Source organism: Diabrotica undecimpunctata, chromosome 3 (genome assembly GCF_040954645.1).
Source record: "Diabrotica undecimpunctata isolate CICGRU chromosome 3, icDiaUnde3, whole genome shotgun sequence".
Classification (NCBI taxonomy): domain Eukaryota; kingdom Metazoa; phylum Arthropoda; class Insecta; order Coleoptera; family Chrysomelidae; genus Diabrotica; species Diabrotica undecimpunctata.
Window position 1 is genome coordinate 135,770,060 of NC_092805.1, and position 19,216 is coordinate 135,789,275.

The 19,216-nt window shown below is 34.4% G+C and overlaps 1 protein-coding gene across 1 annotated transcript in view; it reads left to right on the top strand.

The window, feature by feature from the left end:
- The window catches only part of Ets65A (DNA-binding protein D-ETS-3), a 283,056-nt gene that overhangs the window by 234,934 nt on the left and 28,906 nt on the right, over nucleotides 1-19,216 (top strand). The window contains exon 6 of the mRNA XM_072526992.1: nucleotides 6,104-6,151. Within this exon, the coding sequence (XP_072383093.1) occupies nucleotides 6,104-6,151 (48 nt within the window). The remainder of the gene's footprint in view (nucleotides 1-6,103; nucleotides 6,152-19,216) is intronic.

The following is a 19,216-nucleotide window of genomic DNA, read 5'->3' on the forward strand; positions in this document are numbered from 1 at the left end:
TTTTATTCGCCGGATATATGTTCCATAAATACGCCGGATAGAAAAAGTAGAACGTAAAAGTAGAAAATAGCAAACGTGAATATAAAATGGTAATTCACATGGGGTTATATGTGATACGTTCCTAGCTGATGAAATAAAAAAGAAAATACATAAAAAAATTAGTTTAATTGAGTTTAAAGTTTTTGACCATACACATTGATTAATTACATGGTATCTTCAGGTTCAATTTAGTAATTTTCTCTTAATTGTCAGTTTTTAAAAACTCCTTTAATTCAGACTGATGTTCAGCAGTGGCATTAGCAATTTTGCTCTTAAAAAGAAGACTTCGTTTCATAGATGGATCAATTTCCAATTTTCGTAAAGTAATCACAAAGCCCATTTGCCATTCTTAAACCTTCACTAAGATTTTTAAAATTAAATATCACATTTCCAGTACTTGTTAAAGCCTTTACTTCAAGGGGATGTAAATATAACATTTCCTCCAAGTCGGTTTCAGTCAAATCTTCATCTTGCGATTCAAGCAACTCCTGAACTTCACTAGATTCTATCTGTTCGAACCCATCTCGTCCTATTCCACTTGTAATTTTGGTGATGTTTGCAGTTTGCACAGATTATTCCTCATTTCCCGCAGTCAGAACAGGCCACAGTTTTTTCTTGCATGGTTTCAATGTATATGGCTTCAGTTCTTGCAATAATTCGTTTATGTTTACGATGCATTTTGCTATGTCAAATATCTTCCAACATTCCATAACATTCATATCAGAATCATATTCCATATTATTCAGTATCATTTTGAAGGTCCGTCTAATGTAATAGAGTATAAAGGCATGAACTATTCTTTGGTCCATGGGTTGATGACCTTGTGCATTGTCTAAAACTAGAACTGTGGCTCTTCAAAAAATGGCGCTTACAACCCACCCTTTCTTATTAGCACGTCAAAACACTGGCATATCGTTCTTATTTTGAGTTTTTAACGTACGAGAATTTAAAAATCTATAAACCATTAATAGTTTAATAACACAATCTCCAGATGCATTAGAACAAAGCAGCAGTGTAACTATCGTTTACTGCCTTAAATCCAGGGGCAGACTTTTCGCTTTTAGAAATAAATGTTTTATTTGGCACTCTCTTCCAAGTAAGTGCAATTTCGTCTGCATTAAATACTTGATTAGTTGTATATCCTTCACCAGCTACCAGGCTCGCAAATTCTTCTGGATATCTTTCTGTTGCAGCAGTGTCTGCAGATGCAGCTTCTCCAACGACTTTAATGTTATTCAATGATTTTTTCGTACCTTAAATTTATTGAACCAACCTGCTGATGCCTAAAATCCTCCATCTGTACATTAATCACCACCACTACCAGCATATTCTTGAAAATATGCGTAAAGACGCTTTGCCTTCTTCCTAGCAATTGGAACACTCAGAGGCATCCGTTTTTGGTTGCAGTCTTCGATTTATAATGACAACGCCGCTTCCATTATTTCCATTGCTGGATCACGAACAATTTTCGCTGACAGTTAAGTAAAAGGTACAGACGACCTTATTTTATCTTTGGATTTTTTTATCGATCGTACAGTTGATTAAAGATGTAGATCAAGCAAATAATGGCATAATGAAGGCACCAAAATAAACTAAAAGGGAGTGCAGCCCCACCGTTCTTACCTATAAAGAAAAACTAAGCCAAAATACCAAAGATCTAATAGGTAAAAGAAGATAGCTAAAGGAAAATACGGCTCCAACTACACAACAGTGAAGAAATTAAATAAAAATATCCACTAGTCAGTCCGAAAAGACGTAAGAGCAAACAATACAAGAGAAATAACTAAAATAATTCAAGAAAACAAAAGTTTAAAAGTTTTGAGGCGAAATACAAACAACAAAAAAATGTAAAATTAGCCACACACTTTTATACTTTAATCAGATCCAATAAAGTTTTATCTGAATAAGCATGTTCTGTAATAAACACATTTAAAATAATTTTTCGTGCTTGGACTCCTAAATATTTATTTTTTTACGGAACTTTCCACTTTAATTCCAAAATGTAGCCGTTTCGCTAAAAATTTAAATACTTGACAACACTGTGAATTTAAGGTTCGGAGCTCGATCCTTCCGCTTGACGGTCAGAGAAGAAATTAATTATGTTATTATGTAATAATATAAAATTCGGTCAACGCGCAAAAAAAAACACTTTTAAATAATTGATGGATTCGACCGTTACTTGATGGAAATTCATTTTATGTAACAATAAAACACTGAAAACTTTGATTTCAAAAATTTCACAAAATTTATTTTAAACTCTTATCACTACAGCTGTTTCGGCTGATTGCCTTTCTCAAGTGATCTATTTTTGGCATGCGTTTACACTTTATAGTCTCTAATGAAATAGGTTGAGGAGGCGAAAACTGTTTGTCTCAAGTTGGTCATTCAGAATTATATCTGTGTTTCCATAGATTCTAACAAAGATAGTTTAAGGCCTTCATTTTGAATGTGAAGAATTTTAAATTCGTCGTTAAAAGAATGATTATGATCTAATCTGAAGGTGAAGTGCGTATGTAGAATCTGTTTTTCTATTATTGAAAGCCCTTTTATGTTCTGCTATTTGTTTATTAAAATTCTGTGTATTAAGTGTTTTTTTATTTTGGCTCTTGTTGTTTTTAATATATTTGCCTAGGTTGTTATTTGTTCTGAAACCTGGTGTTATTCCTTTCTTTTTTATGTGTTTGGCTATTTTTGTTGATATTTTGCCTGTATATGTAATCGAGCAGAAGGTACTGGATTTTTTCTCTGATGGTAAAAATACTAATTTCAGGGCTTTCTTGTGTAGTTTTTGATTTAACATTTTATTAATTGTTTGTTCGTTGTATCCATTGTTTACTGCTATTTGCTTAATGATATTTAACTCTGTCTCAAAATTGTAAAAAACCACTTTTCGCTTATAGTACTCTATTCGAAACAATATTGGTGAATACATAGTTCCTTACAAAAACAATATCTTAGCCTCAAGTAATCAATAATTTCCCAGACCGTATTAAAATAAAATTTACCCTAGAATGGATATTAAAATAACCACCACAGTCTTATAAATAACTACACATAAAAATTTACATAAATATGTAGCCGGAAATTGTTGCGATTATTGCTATTGGTACAAAAATGTTATTTTATTAAGAATCATAATACAGCTCAGTATGCATATATTCGCGTGTAAAGATCGAAGATAAGTGGAATATAAAAATTGTGAATTGTTTTATAATAACAAAAGGATATAAAAGGAGCTATATTCTTTCTTGGCAACACGAATTCGGTGCCAGAACGGCAGGTTTTATGGCTTAGATTGGGGTTATGTTTGCCAGTTAAAATTCTAGGAAAGTTATTTTCTTGTTTTCGTTAGCATGCAACTTTTGATTGTAGTAGATGATGGCAGGGGAACGATAATATTCTAGTACAAAATCGTTCCGTAATTCGTAATGGTTGTGGTGCATTATAATATGTCTATTTTCTTTGGAGGGTCTATTTTTTTATGATTAGTTTGCCGATATTGTAAGAACTTGATTGTTTTATAGACAGTTTATAACTTATACGTGTGTCTCATTATTTTTCTTTATTGGTCAATTAGAAGAGACAAATTTTTAAAGTTCTGAGAGATAACAGCTAAATATTTAACATTTAAAATGACCTAATTAACTGATCATAGTCAACTAATTCTCTTTTTTTAGCTACCCATCTCAAGATTTCGCTGCTTTTGTAGCTTTTTTTTGTTTGCTGAGCAGGGAATGTTATATACTCTAAGGCCACAATTAAAAAGATTGGTCATCGATGATTAATTTGACCTATATACTCACGGTCATCTTAAACTAAATCTACCTTTATATATTAGCCCTATCATAGATAGAAGCGAAAATTTTTTAGAAGAACGGGGGTCTCAGCAATGGTTGAACACCGGCTATATAAAAGTCGCTGCCAGAGTAATTTCTTGGTACCATACACAGAATGAAGAAGAAACAATAATAGACCTGAATCTATGGGGAGACCGACTCAAATTCGGCGATCAGATCGAGTATTCAGGAGTGATATTTACCAAAACACTATACTGAGGACAAGATCTGAGGTAACCCATAACAATACTAGAAAAAGAGTCGGCCTACTCCACGCTCTAGGTAGAAATTTGGATGGACGCAATCTAAAACACTTATACACACAAACTAAACGTACATTTGGCCTCTGATGGACTACAGAGCAAACAGCTAATCTCTACTCAATCGAGACCTCTCACACATGATATTAACGTTGGAAAGGAGTATTCTGCTTAAAGTAAACTATAAAACCCCATCACTACCCGTCGAACCTAATACATCAACTATCGAACATTTCAACAATACTCAAGGGGCTTTCCTAATTGAATAGGAGTTTTTGGATGCAATTTTTTTGATTTTTTTTGAAATAATACATATTTTTACCGTATATAGATACATAGCCCACTTACAACGTTGTACAAGGACAGGAGGGATCGGTTTTCTGTAGTTTCCCGATCCCATTGCACAACTTTATTGCCTTATACAGATAAAAAGCTCACTTAAAGCTTTGCACAAGGACAGGAATGAATCGGTTTGGCATAATTATAACTATTCATGGGAAGGAAATAACCACAGCTGCCCTCAACGTGTAACAGTCGTTTCAGTCAATAAAAACACAAAAGCACACCGTCCTCTAAGCCCTGGTTCCTCCAAGGATACTGGACCACCACCACCACAACCACCACCACCAGTGACGATTTTTACCGAAACCAGTACAGTTGCACACAACCAACTAACACGTCATAAAGAGACACAAGAAGATATCACCCACAGAAGCATTTAATCCAAAGATACAAGGTGAAAATGAGACGTTTCGTGGTGTTATTTTTTTCAATTTCAGGTTTGCGAATGGGCGTCCGGTAGAGAAGAGTCCCTAGGCAAATATCGAATCGGTGGTCCAGAAACTTTTAACTGGGGAAGGTCTGAACAAAAACTGCTTACAATCTCACAATTTGTGGCGTTTAAAAAACGCTACAAATACGCTGCCATATTCCACTGAGTCCGACTACGTCGACAATATGTCCATCTTACAAGTCACGGCATTCTTACAAGATTTCTAGGTATCGAATTTGTAAGTACATTTAAAATAAAAACCTCAAACTTTACATTGCTATTCGCAAGACCTACGTAGGCCCAACGAGCTAAAAAAACTTAAAAACCAGCTCAAAATTACCAACCTTTAAAACACATATTTAACAGGTCTTCTATTAGACCCTCCAATTTTAAAAATTGTCGACTAAGAAGTTATTTTCTTAGCGCGGTAAGGGCCAATGATCGTTAGGTCCGACGATTCAATAACAATTCAATTGACAGCCCCATCCCAAAAACCACTTAAATTTTCATCCAAATATTTAAATGTGATATCTGGAAACCTGAACCAATCAAAAAATGTTTATCATTATTTTAACAATGTTTTTTATAACAATGGATGTGCTCAAAGTGAACAATTGCTAGAGTGTGTTTTACTGAAATGTGGTCCCAGGTAAGATGATCTAACAATCAGATTAGGTGCCATAAATAACAACGATATGCCATCAGTTTTGAATTTAAGTTTTAATGTACATAGATAAGATTCTTAGAAACTAACATTAAGCGTTAAAAACGTTCGTTATTTTGTAGATTAGGAAATCAAATACTCACCTAGCCAGATGGGAAATGTGGATCCTAAGGATTTATGGCATTATGTCATTTATCTTAATAGTACTTCAAGCGTGCTGTCATGTGACGTTTTTTCTCTTAATTTCTGCATAAGATGTAAATATTTTATGAGTAGTTTAGTGTAAAAAATTTGCAAATAAATTTTTGGACATCCTATATATTATTTTAACTACTATGAAAGACCCATTGCAAATTTTTCTTGGGTTTGTTTAAATCTTATTGGTGATTAACTCTAATAAGCCACCGACATGTAATGTTTCTTTTTCCATAATAAAGATCTCAACTGTATTATTAAATTCATATTTACGATTAAAAAAATGAAATTTGTAAAGAACGCAATTCGTCAATTAACAATATACCCTCTGTTTCAGATCCATATCAGATGTTTGGACCCACAAGTAGTCGTTTAGCGAGTTCAGGTGAGATGGCTTTTTTATTGGTTGATTTTAAACATTGGAACCATTTAATAAAAGCAATTAGTATATCGTTACAAATATTCTAATAGGACGCATCCCACAAATCGAAAATTTTACAGGAGGTGAAAAAAAAACGTATATTTTTTTAAGAATTCGGTAGAAGTTAGGTTTTTAACAACAATTTTTTTTTAATATATTTTTTGATTACCTGGATATTTTTGTTATATATTTTAATAAATGACGGCAGTAAGTGGGTTACGTCTTATTATAATTATATAACTTAATTGGATACGACGTACACTCATGGACAAAAATATCGAATATTTTGGAATTTTCTAATTTTTGTTTTTTCAAAATAAATTCTGGTCAATCCAGTCGTTTATTGTAAAATAGAGTTTATTTTAACAATGTTTAATGAACAATTTTAAGTTTTTATGCGAAGAAAATTGCGAAAAAAATAAATGCTTAATATTAGGTAAATAAGGTTATTTTACTCTAAACTTAAATGATAATTTAAATTGCTTAAAAAAGTCGTTTTAACTAAAAGAAGTGCATGATCAGTAAGAGTATTCCCCCGCTAGCTCTTGTTACTGCTTGCATATTTCTCAGCATGCTTGCAAGAAAATTTTGGACATATCCTTGGGAAATTGCATTCCATTCATCTTGTGCAGCAAGCCGAAGCTGCTCTATCGTATTTGGAACGGGATTTCTTTGTCGTATGCTGCGTTTTAGGTGATCACACATGTGCTCTATTGGATTTAAATCTGGGCTAAACGGTGGCCAATCCAATCTTCGAATTTGGACCTCGTCAAGATAATTACTCATTATGGCGGCGGCATGTGGTCGAGTATTATCGTGCATTAACGTGAATCTTTCATATCCAATGTAACCAACATATGACAAAACATGATCTTGCAGGATGTTTTAATTCTAAGAATCACCAGTCATCCGTCCAATCACTTCCACAAGTGCGGTACGTACCTCCCAACTCATACTTTCCCAAATAATTATGCCATCAAGTCCAAAACTAACGGTCTGGGCGAGACTTCAGCTGGCGAATCGTTTTCCAACTTTTCTGTAGACGTAGTTTTGACCATCTGGCTTCCATAATAAAATTCTGGTCTCATCAGTGAAAAGAACGTTTTTCCAGTTGTCGATATTCCACTAAATATGTGTTCTTGCAGATTCCAAACGACGAGCTTTATAATTTTGGAGAACACGTTGAGAACTAAAAATAACCAAATTTGTAGAATTTTTTCCTTTACGTGAAGAAGGTTTTTTATTATAAAATGTACGAATGTCACTAACCATTGAATAAACGTCAAAATAAACATCAAAATATTTCAAACCAGTTGAGTACATCAGCCTTCTATATGAGTATTATCAGTAGTCTAAAATTATTGTAAAATAATAGTGACTACAAAAAAATTGGAAAATTCCAAAATATTCGATATTTTTGTCCATGAGTGTATTTTTGTATGTGTCATATTAGCATCATAACTATTGTGGGTTACGACAAATTACCCAATGATAATAATTAAAATAATTAATTTTATTTTTCATAAAATTCATTAATAAATTATTGGAAAATACAAAACTTTTAATACGTTTGGATACAAAAATCCATGCGTTTTATTTTTTGTACCCTATTGTGAATCTCATGAAATCCCCTTCACCTCAAGAGGCAGCAACTACTCCTATCTTATGCTAGCAAAATTTCGTCGAATCTGACTAACCCTGTATTTAATCTTCTGACTTCGCCAAGACCTGGACTCGTAATCTCGCCCAGATGTATACTTTTAATCTCACAGATCCTACAACCCTTGTTCCAAGACACAAAATTATCTCAAACAATTGCATCTATAAAATCAGAATCCCCGCCATGGTCTAGAACACATCCTTTTATAAACACTTCTCTCTATAAATTCCTTATCCGCAATTCATTCGTTAAAAAATATTTACAATCAACATCCTTTAGTGCAAAAAATATTAGAATCGATCCTTCTCATATCGGCATCCAAGGAAAAGAGATGGCTGACAGCGCTGCAAAAGAAGCATCTACATCCAACTTACCCGTCTACAATATACAGCTGCAAGAAGATTTAAAATCAAAATTCAAAAGGAATATCCAAGACAAGTGGCAGGAACTTTGGATCACCAAAAACACAAAGCTCCGAGAAATACAACCTAATGTGTACAGCTATTTATCCCTAGCATCTCTGAACAGAAAAGAAAAGATAGCAGTACGAAGATTGAGAATAGGACACACACGTTTGACACACGGTCATCTCATGTCCTCTACAGACCAACAGTTATGCTCTCACTGCAACGATATTCCTATTACCGGCAAGCACATCCTCACAGAATGTCAACACTACCAGGCCACCCGCATTGCCAACAATATAACCCATAGTCTAGAAGAACTTCTGAACTGTTCAAGCCGACTCTAGCACCTAATAGACTTTTTAAAGACTTCTCAATTGTTTAACAAAATATAGTTTACATAATATTTTTATTCTTAACTATTATTGTAAACTCTGTATCATAACTTTGTAGGTATAATTGTAAACCTTTGCTCCCGTGTCAATGACCAAATATGTCGAGACACGTTAATTCGAAATAAAAAAAAAATGTGTACCATTCTTTGTTGCAGCTTTATTTTTGCTGTTTTATATTTTGTTCTTTTTTAGTTTCAGACGTTATTAGGACGGTATTTTTATTATTAACTGATAATTGTAATTCTGTTTTTTTTGTCTTCTTATTTGATTCTTCTTTCGTCTTTTCGTAATATTTAAAGTCATAAAAGTAATGTGTGTCTTTTGGAATAACTTTTTTTATCTCTTCTAGGCCAAGCAATGTTTTCTTTGAAATTTTTAACCTTTTGCTGTGTAGTGGCTTGGGTAGGTATTCATCCAGAATAATTTCTTTTTGTGTTTGTGGTAATATGTCATAAGAGCAGTCGTATTTAGTTTTAAACAAAATTTCTCCAGAGGGTAAATATTTTAGGCATTTTAAGTGTGCCACCTTTAACGGACTGTTTAATTTTCCCGGACGAATTGAGTTATATCTCATTAAGTTTGGGTTATCAAAATTAGGAAAATAAGAATGGTCCAAATATTTTACTTCCAGAGGCATTGGTTTTTTTTCTGGCGTCTTTTATAATATTTATGTAGTCTGTCGGTAGAAAAATATCTTTTCCCTTCATTCGTCTCTCAATAAGACTATGATAAGAGTCACACTCCATTTGAGTGTGACCCTTCTCAGGAAACTTCTGTTTAATCTCAATATCAAATTGTGTTGACCAATTGTGAAACCAATGACTATGATGAAGACATTGGCTCCCAAAAATTTGAAGGTTAGTTTTCAAATATTTTATTCAACCTTGAACCATATTATGTCGTCGTTATGGATAATAATACATCTTATTATAGTAAACAGGACAGGAACTGGCTCCTGTCGTACAGTCGTAGCATCCTCCGAGGTATTTGGAGTTTCTGGATGGTCTACGACCGCCGCTCTGGAGGAGGATCGCAGGTTTCCATCCTCGTGTTCGTGGACTTTATGTGATCTAGGCTTCCGCTTAGCGAGAAGTTTACCGGGGAATCTTTGATCGACAAAGTGCCACCAGCAACCAAAATACTTTAATAGGTCGAGGTTTATTTATAACATTAATTTGTCTTACATGAATATTTGTTTAGTATTCTGGGCACAGTGTATGCCTTGAGTCTTACAGAGATGCCGGCACTTCACACCTTGCCGTGTGGCCACGTTCACACTCCTCTAGAGGTACAGGAACGTCAACACAGTGTTGACTCTTCGACGGCCCTTCACTCCGTACCGCCACCTTTCAAGAAACAATTTTCGGTCCTGTAAGGACGATTACTATTTCTGTAAAGTTTATGGCGGCGAAGTGTTACCGCAACTCGGCCACCGAGTGATAGCAATTTCAAGCCCACTTGGAGGCTTTTATTTGCTTCTGACCGTCAGTGGACCAGTGGAACGCTGTGTCAGATCGACACGATCCGAAATAGTTATAAGACACCCTGTCTTTTCCCTATTTCAAAGATCGTGTCTATCTGGCCAGGTAACGTTCTCTCCGAGCTGCTAGCCGGCTTCTGTGAGGTAATTATAAGTCCAGACTTTTCTTAACCTCGACAAAAGGTAGGCCGTCAGTCAACAGTCGCCGGTTCCTGCACTTCCTGTGGTCTGAATGATCTCACAGCCACACGGCTTCATATTCACTCAAACACTAAAGAGCTTTGCAATCGTCTTCGCTTCGACGTCTTCTTAAATCGAAGAAATATTCACTCAGGTAATAATAAAACACAGAATCGTAGTAAAGGCACTTGGCCAACAAGATCTAGCGGGGCTAGTAGTGTAAGACGACTAGATCCTAACCAAGCAAGCAAGCAAGCAATTTAATTAAACCCAGCTTGTGGGAAATGTTCACCCCTAAGAATTACGTTCGGGTGTAACAATTCATTTGAGCGAGGTGTGTTAACTCTAGTAAAAACAGGAGTCACCCCACAGCGCTCCAATGCTCCAGACTATCTCTTTCTCCCCTATAGCACTCTGATGCACGATAGAGGCACAACTATTAGCCAAATGCTCTTCATGCGGAGGTCCTGGGTAATAGAACCCGAACATGGTTTCCTAACCGAATGCAAAACTCAGGACAGCGCGTTGTCGCTATAATCCTATTATCTTACTGTGGCATATCCGCGAACTAAAATTGCTTACTTGGGCCTCAAGTCTCCGCTTTGAGCTAGGCTCAGTTCGGCGACTTGGTGCTCAAGAGGTTGGGCCCTACGTGCCCGGATTTTTGAGGTTTTTTGTTAGTTTTTTTTTGTTGGCTTGCGCCGGTTTTTGTTAGTATTTAGTTAATTTTTTTGGTGGCCGAGTCCGTTTTTTGTGTGTTTTTTGATTTTTTTTTGTAGGTAGCCCTGAAACAAAAAGTCATAATTAGTACAGTATCTATATTATAACATTGAAAAATATATACAAATATGTTACAATATAACAATATAGAGTTTGTCCTCTTAATGCAACTGAGCCCACGTTGTATTTAGCGATTGTCCACGAGTGTTATGAGCTACGAACTATCTTCATTGTGCGGTGTTGTTGTTTTTTAAAGTGTTTTCTCTCTGGTGTGTCATTTCTCAGGCTTTAGTGTCTACAATTTTTATACTCAACTATAGTTATCTCACACAGGGTTAAAGATGCAATTGGCGCCGAAACAATCCGAAAGAAACTACGGCAAAAATGCAGTACGATATTATTATCAGTTAATAATAAAATAGGGACAAAAATCAATATTAAGAGAAAACAAATATTATAATTTACTTTATAATAAAGTAAACTGGTCTGTTAATCAGTAGTTATCGAAAAAATATAAAGTTACTAAGGAACAATTTGTTTAAAGCATATCTGTTACTAAAAGTATAACCAACAACAGCATAGTGAATACACTAAAATTGTTATATAATGCAAAATTCCATAAAATTATTGTATAATAAAACTTTCACAATAGTTTTGATTTGTACCAAAGTTTTTAATTTACTTAATTATGTGTGATGATATTATTAAGGACTTCTTACTGATACGGGAAAAAAATTGTTTGCATAACTTCTCACGAGCTTAATGTTAAACATGCGATATACAAAAAATGTGTGATATCAATCAAGTTATTTTATGCCAGAATATCGCTTTACCCTTAATGTTGTTAAATATTGTTTTTCCCACACAATAGAGTTAGCTAACCGTAAAAACCAAATCAAATCACACCCACCGCATAGGTCACAAACGAATCGCATGGTAAAACAATATCAAATCAAACAAATGAACGTCAGGTAATTATCTTCTTGAGGCCATCACGTGCTAGACCGTGTGCCAATATCTGAAGTTACGGTTCAAGTTAAGTTGGGGGTCGAAGAGTATGAGCTACTGAAAGCGTAGGGGTTATTATCTATCAGAGTCGTAGACAAGGGCGTAGCCAAGATCAAAACCAGGGGACAGGCTATGGTCGTTTTTAAGTTGTAATATTTTAGTAATACGAAAAATGTGAATAAAACTAAAATTTTAAGATAATCATATGATCATTACAGCAGTACTTTATCAACTAAGTTATTACAATTATTTGCTTAACAAATATATTTGTACTCTATTTGCACGTTTTATATTATTTAATTTATTTAATATTATTTTTATTTTATTTGAAGGAAACTTAACCGATTCAGAGATTTCTAAGTAATTTTTTTCTGGTCGCAACTTAATAGCATGATTAACATAACGACCAAAGTCATTTTTATGAAAGCCATTGTATTCTTCAATAATTTTATAGGTTTCAGAGACAACAACGTGTAGAGGAGAAGAATTACTAGGTCCTTGTTCGATAATAGACACAGAATCTGGTTGGTTTAGTTCCATCTTCATCGGCATCACTGCTACCCCTTCCACTACTGTCCTCTTAATCCTTTTTCCATTAAAAAGGTTTTCTATCTGAAAATAATAGAAATTAACATAGCACACAATTATTCCAAACCGTTTAACTAACAATTATTTATAAAAAAAATGTTGTAATACTTTTAGCATTAGATTTGCCTGCAGACAAGTCAGATGACAAGTGCGACTCATCTCCTAAGGGTAACATAATAATAGACAGCGTAATATTGAATTGATTATAATAAACCTGTTTTAAATTAAGAAATTTGAAAACTCCTTTTTTGTGTTCCTTTTTTCTTAACGTCATTCCAATATTCAACAGTATTCCATAGACCCTTTGCAAACGTAATGCGGAATACTAGTAGGAGAATAGAATATTTAATTAATATTTGACCAAACTGTCCCTGTGGTGACTCGTAAATGAATTAGAATTAGGAACGTCCTAATTACCTGGAACGTTTCTTAGTAACGTTACTCGAAGTGGTTAAGTTGGTTAAGTTAAGTTTCCGTTTACAATTCATATATTTACTGAAGTTACTTAACTTGCCTTTTTGGAACGACTTTCTAATATCTATTTAGGCAGTATCAGCGTGTGTTTTCTAAACGTAAGTGAAGGTAAAGTATATATTAAATTATAACTGGAATAATTTTGAATAATTGGTTGTTTAGAAAACACTTGTTAAACATCAGAAGTTCAACTAAAATACTGATCAAATAGTGGCGGGTGGCTTAGTTTATATAGTGACTCCTGACGCGGAACTAACTAGACCAAAGAACCTTTTAGAAGATTGCTTCTTCCCTTATGACCTGCCGCTTGTGTACTCTTCTAGAGCCCACTAGACATATGTCCCTGTCTTGAATCCCACAAACTGACTGACGTAAATTCCTCTATCAGTCGCTAGATGGCTCTAGAATAAATGTGTACGAGTGTATGATAATTTAAATAATTTAGTTTAATAAATTTTTTTTAATAATAAATAGTTACTTTAAGACTTCTAATGAATTGTAGTAACAAAATTTAATAACCATTTATATATTAGTGATGGATTCGATCGTTACTTGATGGAAATTCATTTTATATAACAATAAAACACTGAAAACTTTGTTTTCAAAACTTCCACAAAATTTATTATATTATTTTATCACTACACCTCTTTCGTCAGAGTGCCTTTCTCAAGTGATCTATTGTTTGACTCATTGTTCGTCGTTTTGTTGGTTTGGTTGTTTTTTGTTTTTGGGTGCTTCTGTTGTCCCGTTCTAGGCTGTTGCCTCTTCAGGACGTGTTTTCTTTGTTATGGGTTTGGCACTGGTTTTGGTGTTGTGTCCACTGGTGTGCGGGTGTTGGTCTGTTTGTTGTTCGGCAGTTATCTTCAGTGTAGCCTGGATAATCGGGGGCAAAGGTAGTGACGAAAAACGGCTCTTTTCAGCCTTTGATAATCTAAAAATAAAATAGTATGAATATGTATTTATTTAGAGTGTAATAATGTAATTAGTAAATGTGTGACGCGGCGCGAAAGGGCAGATGTGGCTAGTACCTCAACAAATAGATAGGTATCATTGTGCAATGGGATCGGGAAACCACAGAAAATCGATCCCCCTGTCTATGGCAGGCTCGAAGTGAGCATTTAGTGTTGAATGCGACGACGGTAGTAGAAGGGAGTTGCATCCTGTATATCAATGTATTCATCAGGGAGTTCGTTGCTGGCGAGTTCCAGCAGAATAGCGGGTAGGAAAGGGAGTTTGGGTTTGGGTTTTCTTCTGAATACATTGCCGATGGATGAGCAGGTAGTTTTTAGGATGCTTTGGGCTCTGAGGTTTTGGCCCCGGATGGTGTGAATTGTATAACTCCTGCTCAGAGAGAGGAGCCTCTCATTGATGGGCTGGATGTTCGACAGGCGATGAATTTGGGCGGATGGGTAGTCTGGTCGTTTGTGGTTTAGTCTACGTAAGATTCTCCCCTCCAAAGATAGCAATCTGTTTGTGTGGTGGTCGGGCAGCATAGTATAGATACTAGATCTATACTCGATGACCGGCCGTATGAATGTTTTGTAAGTATGTATGAGTGTTCGTGAATGTGTTGTTCCGAATTTACCACTAAGAGAATTGAGAAGTCCGAGCCGGCTCCTAACCTTGTTGCAGGTTCTGTCCAGGTCGCCCCTCCAGTGCAGTGTTTATGAAAACATCACACAGAGGTATTCGACCTGGTTACGGAGTCGGAGTCGTTCCCCCCAGAGTCTGTTTACAATTTATAGTGTTTAACGAAATAGGTTGAGGAGGGGAGAGCTGTTTGTCTCAAGTAGGTCATTCAAAATTATGTGTGTGTTTTAGTTTGTTAATTTCCATAGATTCTAATAAAGACAGCTTAAGGCCTTTATTTTTGATGTGAAGCATTCTACACAAGAAACTCAAAAACTAAACAAAAAAAGCCCAGAAATTAGTATTTCCACCACCAGAGAAAAAACCCAGTACCTTCTATAGGATTATATATACAGGAAAAATAACAACAAAAATAGCGAAACACATAAAAAAGAACGGAATAACACCATTTTTTAGAACCAACAACAACTTAGGCAAATATATTAATAACAACAAGAATCAAAATAAAAAGCACTTACACAGTGGTGTATACAAACTTAAATGTGGCGACTGCCCAAAACCTTACATCGGTCAAACTGGTAGAACTTTTAACAAACGTATAGCAGAACATAAAAGGGCTTTCAATAATAGGAAAATAGATTCTACATACTCACTTCACCTTCTAGATCATAATCATTCTTTTAATGACAAATTTCAAATTCTTCACATCCAAAATAAAGGCCTTAAGCTATCTTTATTAGAATCTATGGAAACTAATAAATTAAAATACACAGACATAATTCTAAATGATCAACTTGAGACAAACAGTTCTCCTCTCATCAACCTATTTTGTTAAACACTATAAATTGTAAGCACATCCAAAAAAGTTTTTCAGTGTTTTATTGTTACATTTATATATTTTCTACTTCTAGGGGGACAGCTACCTCCCTTTATGCCCTTGACGTAGATTATAATGATTTCTTTTAGGGATTTCCCGATTTGATTTTGGATTTTTATTAGGGGTTATTTTTTATTAATGGAATATTAGTTTATGCAATGAAAGAGGCTGGCCTAGATATTAACCTCGCGAAACAGAGTACCTATCTACAAGTGAAGAAGACATAGAAGATCTACAGATTGATGACAACGTAACAGTCAAAAGAAAGGATAAATTCAAATACTTGTGGTTTATAATCACGAAAAAGCCAACAACAGAGGAAGAAATTACATAAAGATTAGGACAAACAAGAACAGCAATCCGACAACTTAACTCAGTATGGTGGTATAGACACCTAAATATCAAGACAAAAACACAGATTTATAAAACATTAGTGCGAAGTATTATGACATATGGGGCTGAAAATTGGACCATAAACAAGAAAAACAGCAGTAAGATAGTAGCAACAGAGATGGAATGCCTGCGAAGATGCTGCTGAGTAACAAGAATGGATAGGAGAAGTAATGACGAAATAAAGCAAAGAAGATCAATAGAAACAGACATATTAACATATATAGAACAAAAAAGACTAAAGTGGTATGGACATGTAATAACAACCATAGGAAGAAGGAAAAGAGGACGACCCCGAAAATCCTGGAGGAACGAAGTAGGCGACGCCATGAGTAAGAGAGGCCTAAACGATGGAGAATGGGACAACAGAGAGAGATGGAGACGGTTGAGCGAGAGAAGGCAGTGAATACTGTAGAATCCCTGAATATATAGATAACTGAAATAGACAGTCATCGAAATGAGTAAATCTAATAAACCTATTAAGTGAAGTATCTAAAAGGACAAGGAACGCCCAACCAAGAAAAGGACAAGAAACAACCGTTTATAGAAAATAGTTAAATGTTGAAAAGTGGAGCAGGAGAGAGTACGGGTAGGATTTGAGAACACATGAGTGACAAAACTGTAAAAGTGTTATTAAAGATCACCAGTTGTCTACTCATCTAATCATAATCTACGCATCAGATATATCAAAGCCAGTATATTAGAAAAACAGAAAAATTTCATTTAATATTACAAGAATACGGGCTATAAAATAAACAGAACTCACTCGATAATAATATTTGGTGATTTAAGTATGTGTATAGGGGAGGATATAGTAGCGGTTATAAAATGTAGATATAATAAACATATGTACAATAAAATTGCTGATCGGCTTTGGTACAAGATATCAGATAAATGTTTTCCCTAATATTGTTCTGAAGCTATTTTCTTGTGGCATTTTAAAGTAAGTACTATTTAAATAAAAAAAAACGAAGTGGAAATTGAAACGTCAATAACTTACTTTAACCTTTTATTGTGACTTATTCCCATTTAAAGAGTTTTTCCGTACAGAAGAGCAACCTAAATATACATTCAGCAACTCCAAAGGTCAAGAATTATTTAAATCTACTTCATTGATAATCGATGACCACCAACACACTATTAACAAGACGTTAATATAAACATCTGAGTTCAAAAGTTAGCCAATCTGGCAAAGCCTTGTTCTAGGCAAACTACTTATCAGCCAATTAGGTAGAATTTTGAAAAAAATTTACAAAAATTATAACGAGTAGGTATCAGCTATGCCAGGATGTTTAAAAGGTGTAGTTTGAATAAGTATTGATTATACAATACTTGCACTAGATCTGTTATGAAAAATGAGATAGAAGTTAGAAATAACACTAATGAAATTAATTGAAAGTATTTTACGAGTAGCGTAAATAAACATATTAAGAGGTGTAGCATGCAAAACTATGAAGGATTCCGTAAGAAACGAAGCCACAAAATGTAGGTTGCAAGTAGTAGATTTAGAAAAAAAAAATGCAATAATCACATGAAAAGAATGGGAGTGGAAGAGAATTAGAGGCAAAATCTCCTCCCAATAAATATTTTAACAAGTAATCAATAATAATAGATCAAAATATCTCGAAATAAAAAAGTATAAACTTAACCGTAATATTGAACTCACAGAGCCGCCCTTTGTCCAATTTGTCACGAGTGAAGAGTTACTTTTCTATTTTAGGTTTCTAGTGTTTTTTAGCATATCCTATTAATCATTTTAAGTAGATTTGGTGTTTAATTTTTTTTAAATAAATGGTTTTAAGTCTTTCAGTAAAAATTTTGAAAATCTGCAAATCGTAGGTAGACTAGTCTTTTGAAATGTAGACATGCTTCATAATCAGGGCAGTTACTAGTAAATCAAAACGATTCTAGATCTCTAATTTACATTTAATAAAAACTTTTAAACAAATACTACTCAATTTATTTTAAATAATAACTATTGATGTTTAAACTTTTAAACACTATTTAAAATAAATATTTATACTCCTTTATACAATGTTGACAAACGCCACCATTGAGGTTCACCCTCTGTGAAACAAAAGGCAAATGGATTCGTAGCCTGTCATTAAACATGCATTAAGCCCGATGTTTAACTTCTTTTTTACCTGTGTAAATCTGGCGGTCACACCCGTATCTGACCCGTGCCCTCATTGTCATTTATACTAAGCTATAATTTAGTTTGCGCAGTTAATCATTCTTGAATTGGGGGTGATAAATTGATAAAACCCAAGGGACCAGATTTAAAACCGTTTCTTTTTTAAATACCAAGCTCTTTAATTTTTGAGTTATCGAATAAAATTTAATGCAATTTGTTACATTTTAATTGCATTTGACTATTCTATTTTTTTCTGTAAATAAATCGCAAGATTTTTAATTAAAATTACATATTTTATTTACGTTTTGATTTCCAGTCTGAAAATCATTCTAAAATATTCAAATTTCTCTGATGTTTTAAGTTTCTTATTATATTTAATACTTTGATTTCTTCTTCTTTTTATGTAAACATGACTCTGTGTCTGTTTTTCAATGTGCCTCCAGTAAGTTGTCGTTCCATAGTTTACGTGGACTTCCTATTGGGAAACCGTCTCTTGCCGTATTTTCTACTCTATTTGATGTTATTCGGCTTATATCGTCGTTAAATTCTACTCTTCTATTTCTTATCCAGTTCTTGATGTTCTTCACTTTGCATCTATGACGTATATCTGTACTTCTAGCTCTGTCCCGTAGTGTTTTACTATTAATTTTTCTAAGTGTTTTCATCTCTACTGTTTTTGGCTACTGTGTGTACCATTTCCGGTACACAGTTGATGTTTACTTCTACAGTTTACGGCTAAATTCTGGCGAAGCAGCTTGAGACGTATTCAACAGATGGCCGTACTATGACCGATTTTTGTTTTCTTAGGTCTTCTAATTTGGATGGGGTTGAATCGTAAACCTACTTTGAAAGATTATTTTAGCACCAATATTCTCTACAAAAATGAAATTGGAAAATTTGTTCACATGTCCAGGATAAGGTTTGAGCTCCTTTTGTCTAATTTGCACTTCTCAAACAACAAAATTGCCTCAGATGATAGGCTCAAAAAATGTCTTCCCTTGCAAAATTTGCTAATCAAGAAGTTATAATCAGCATATGTTCCTGACAAGAATGTGTGTATAGATGAGACGATGATTCCCTTTCGAGACGACTGAGCTTTCGTCAATATATACCGAGGAAGCGCCACAAA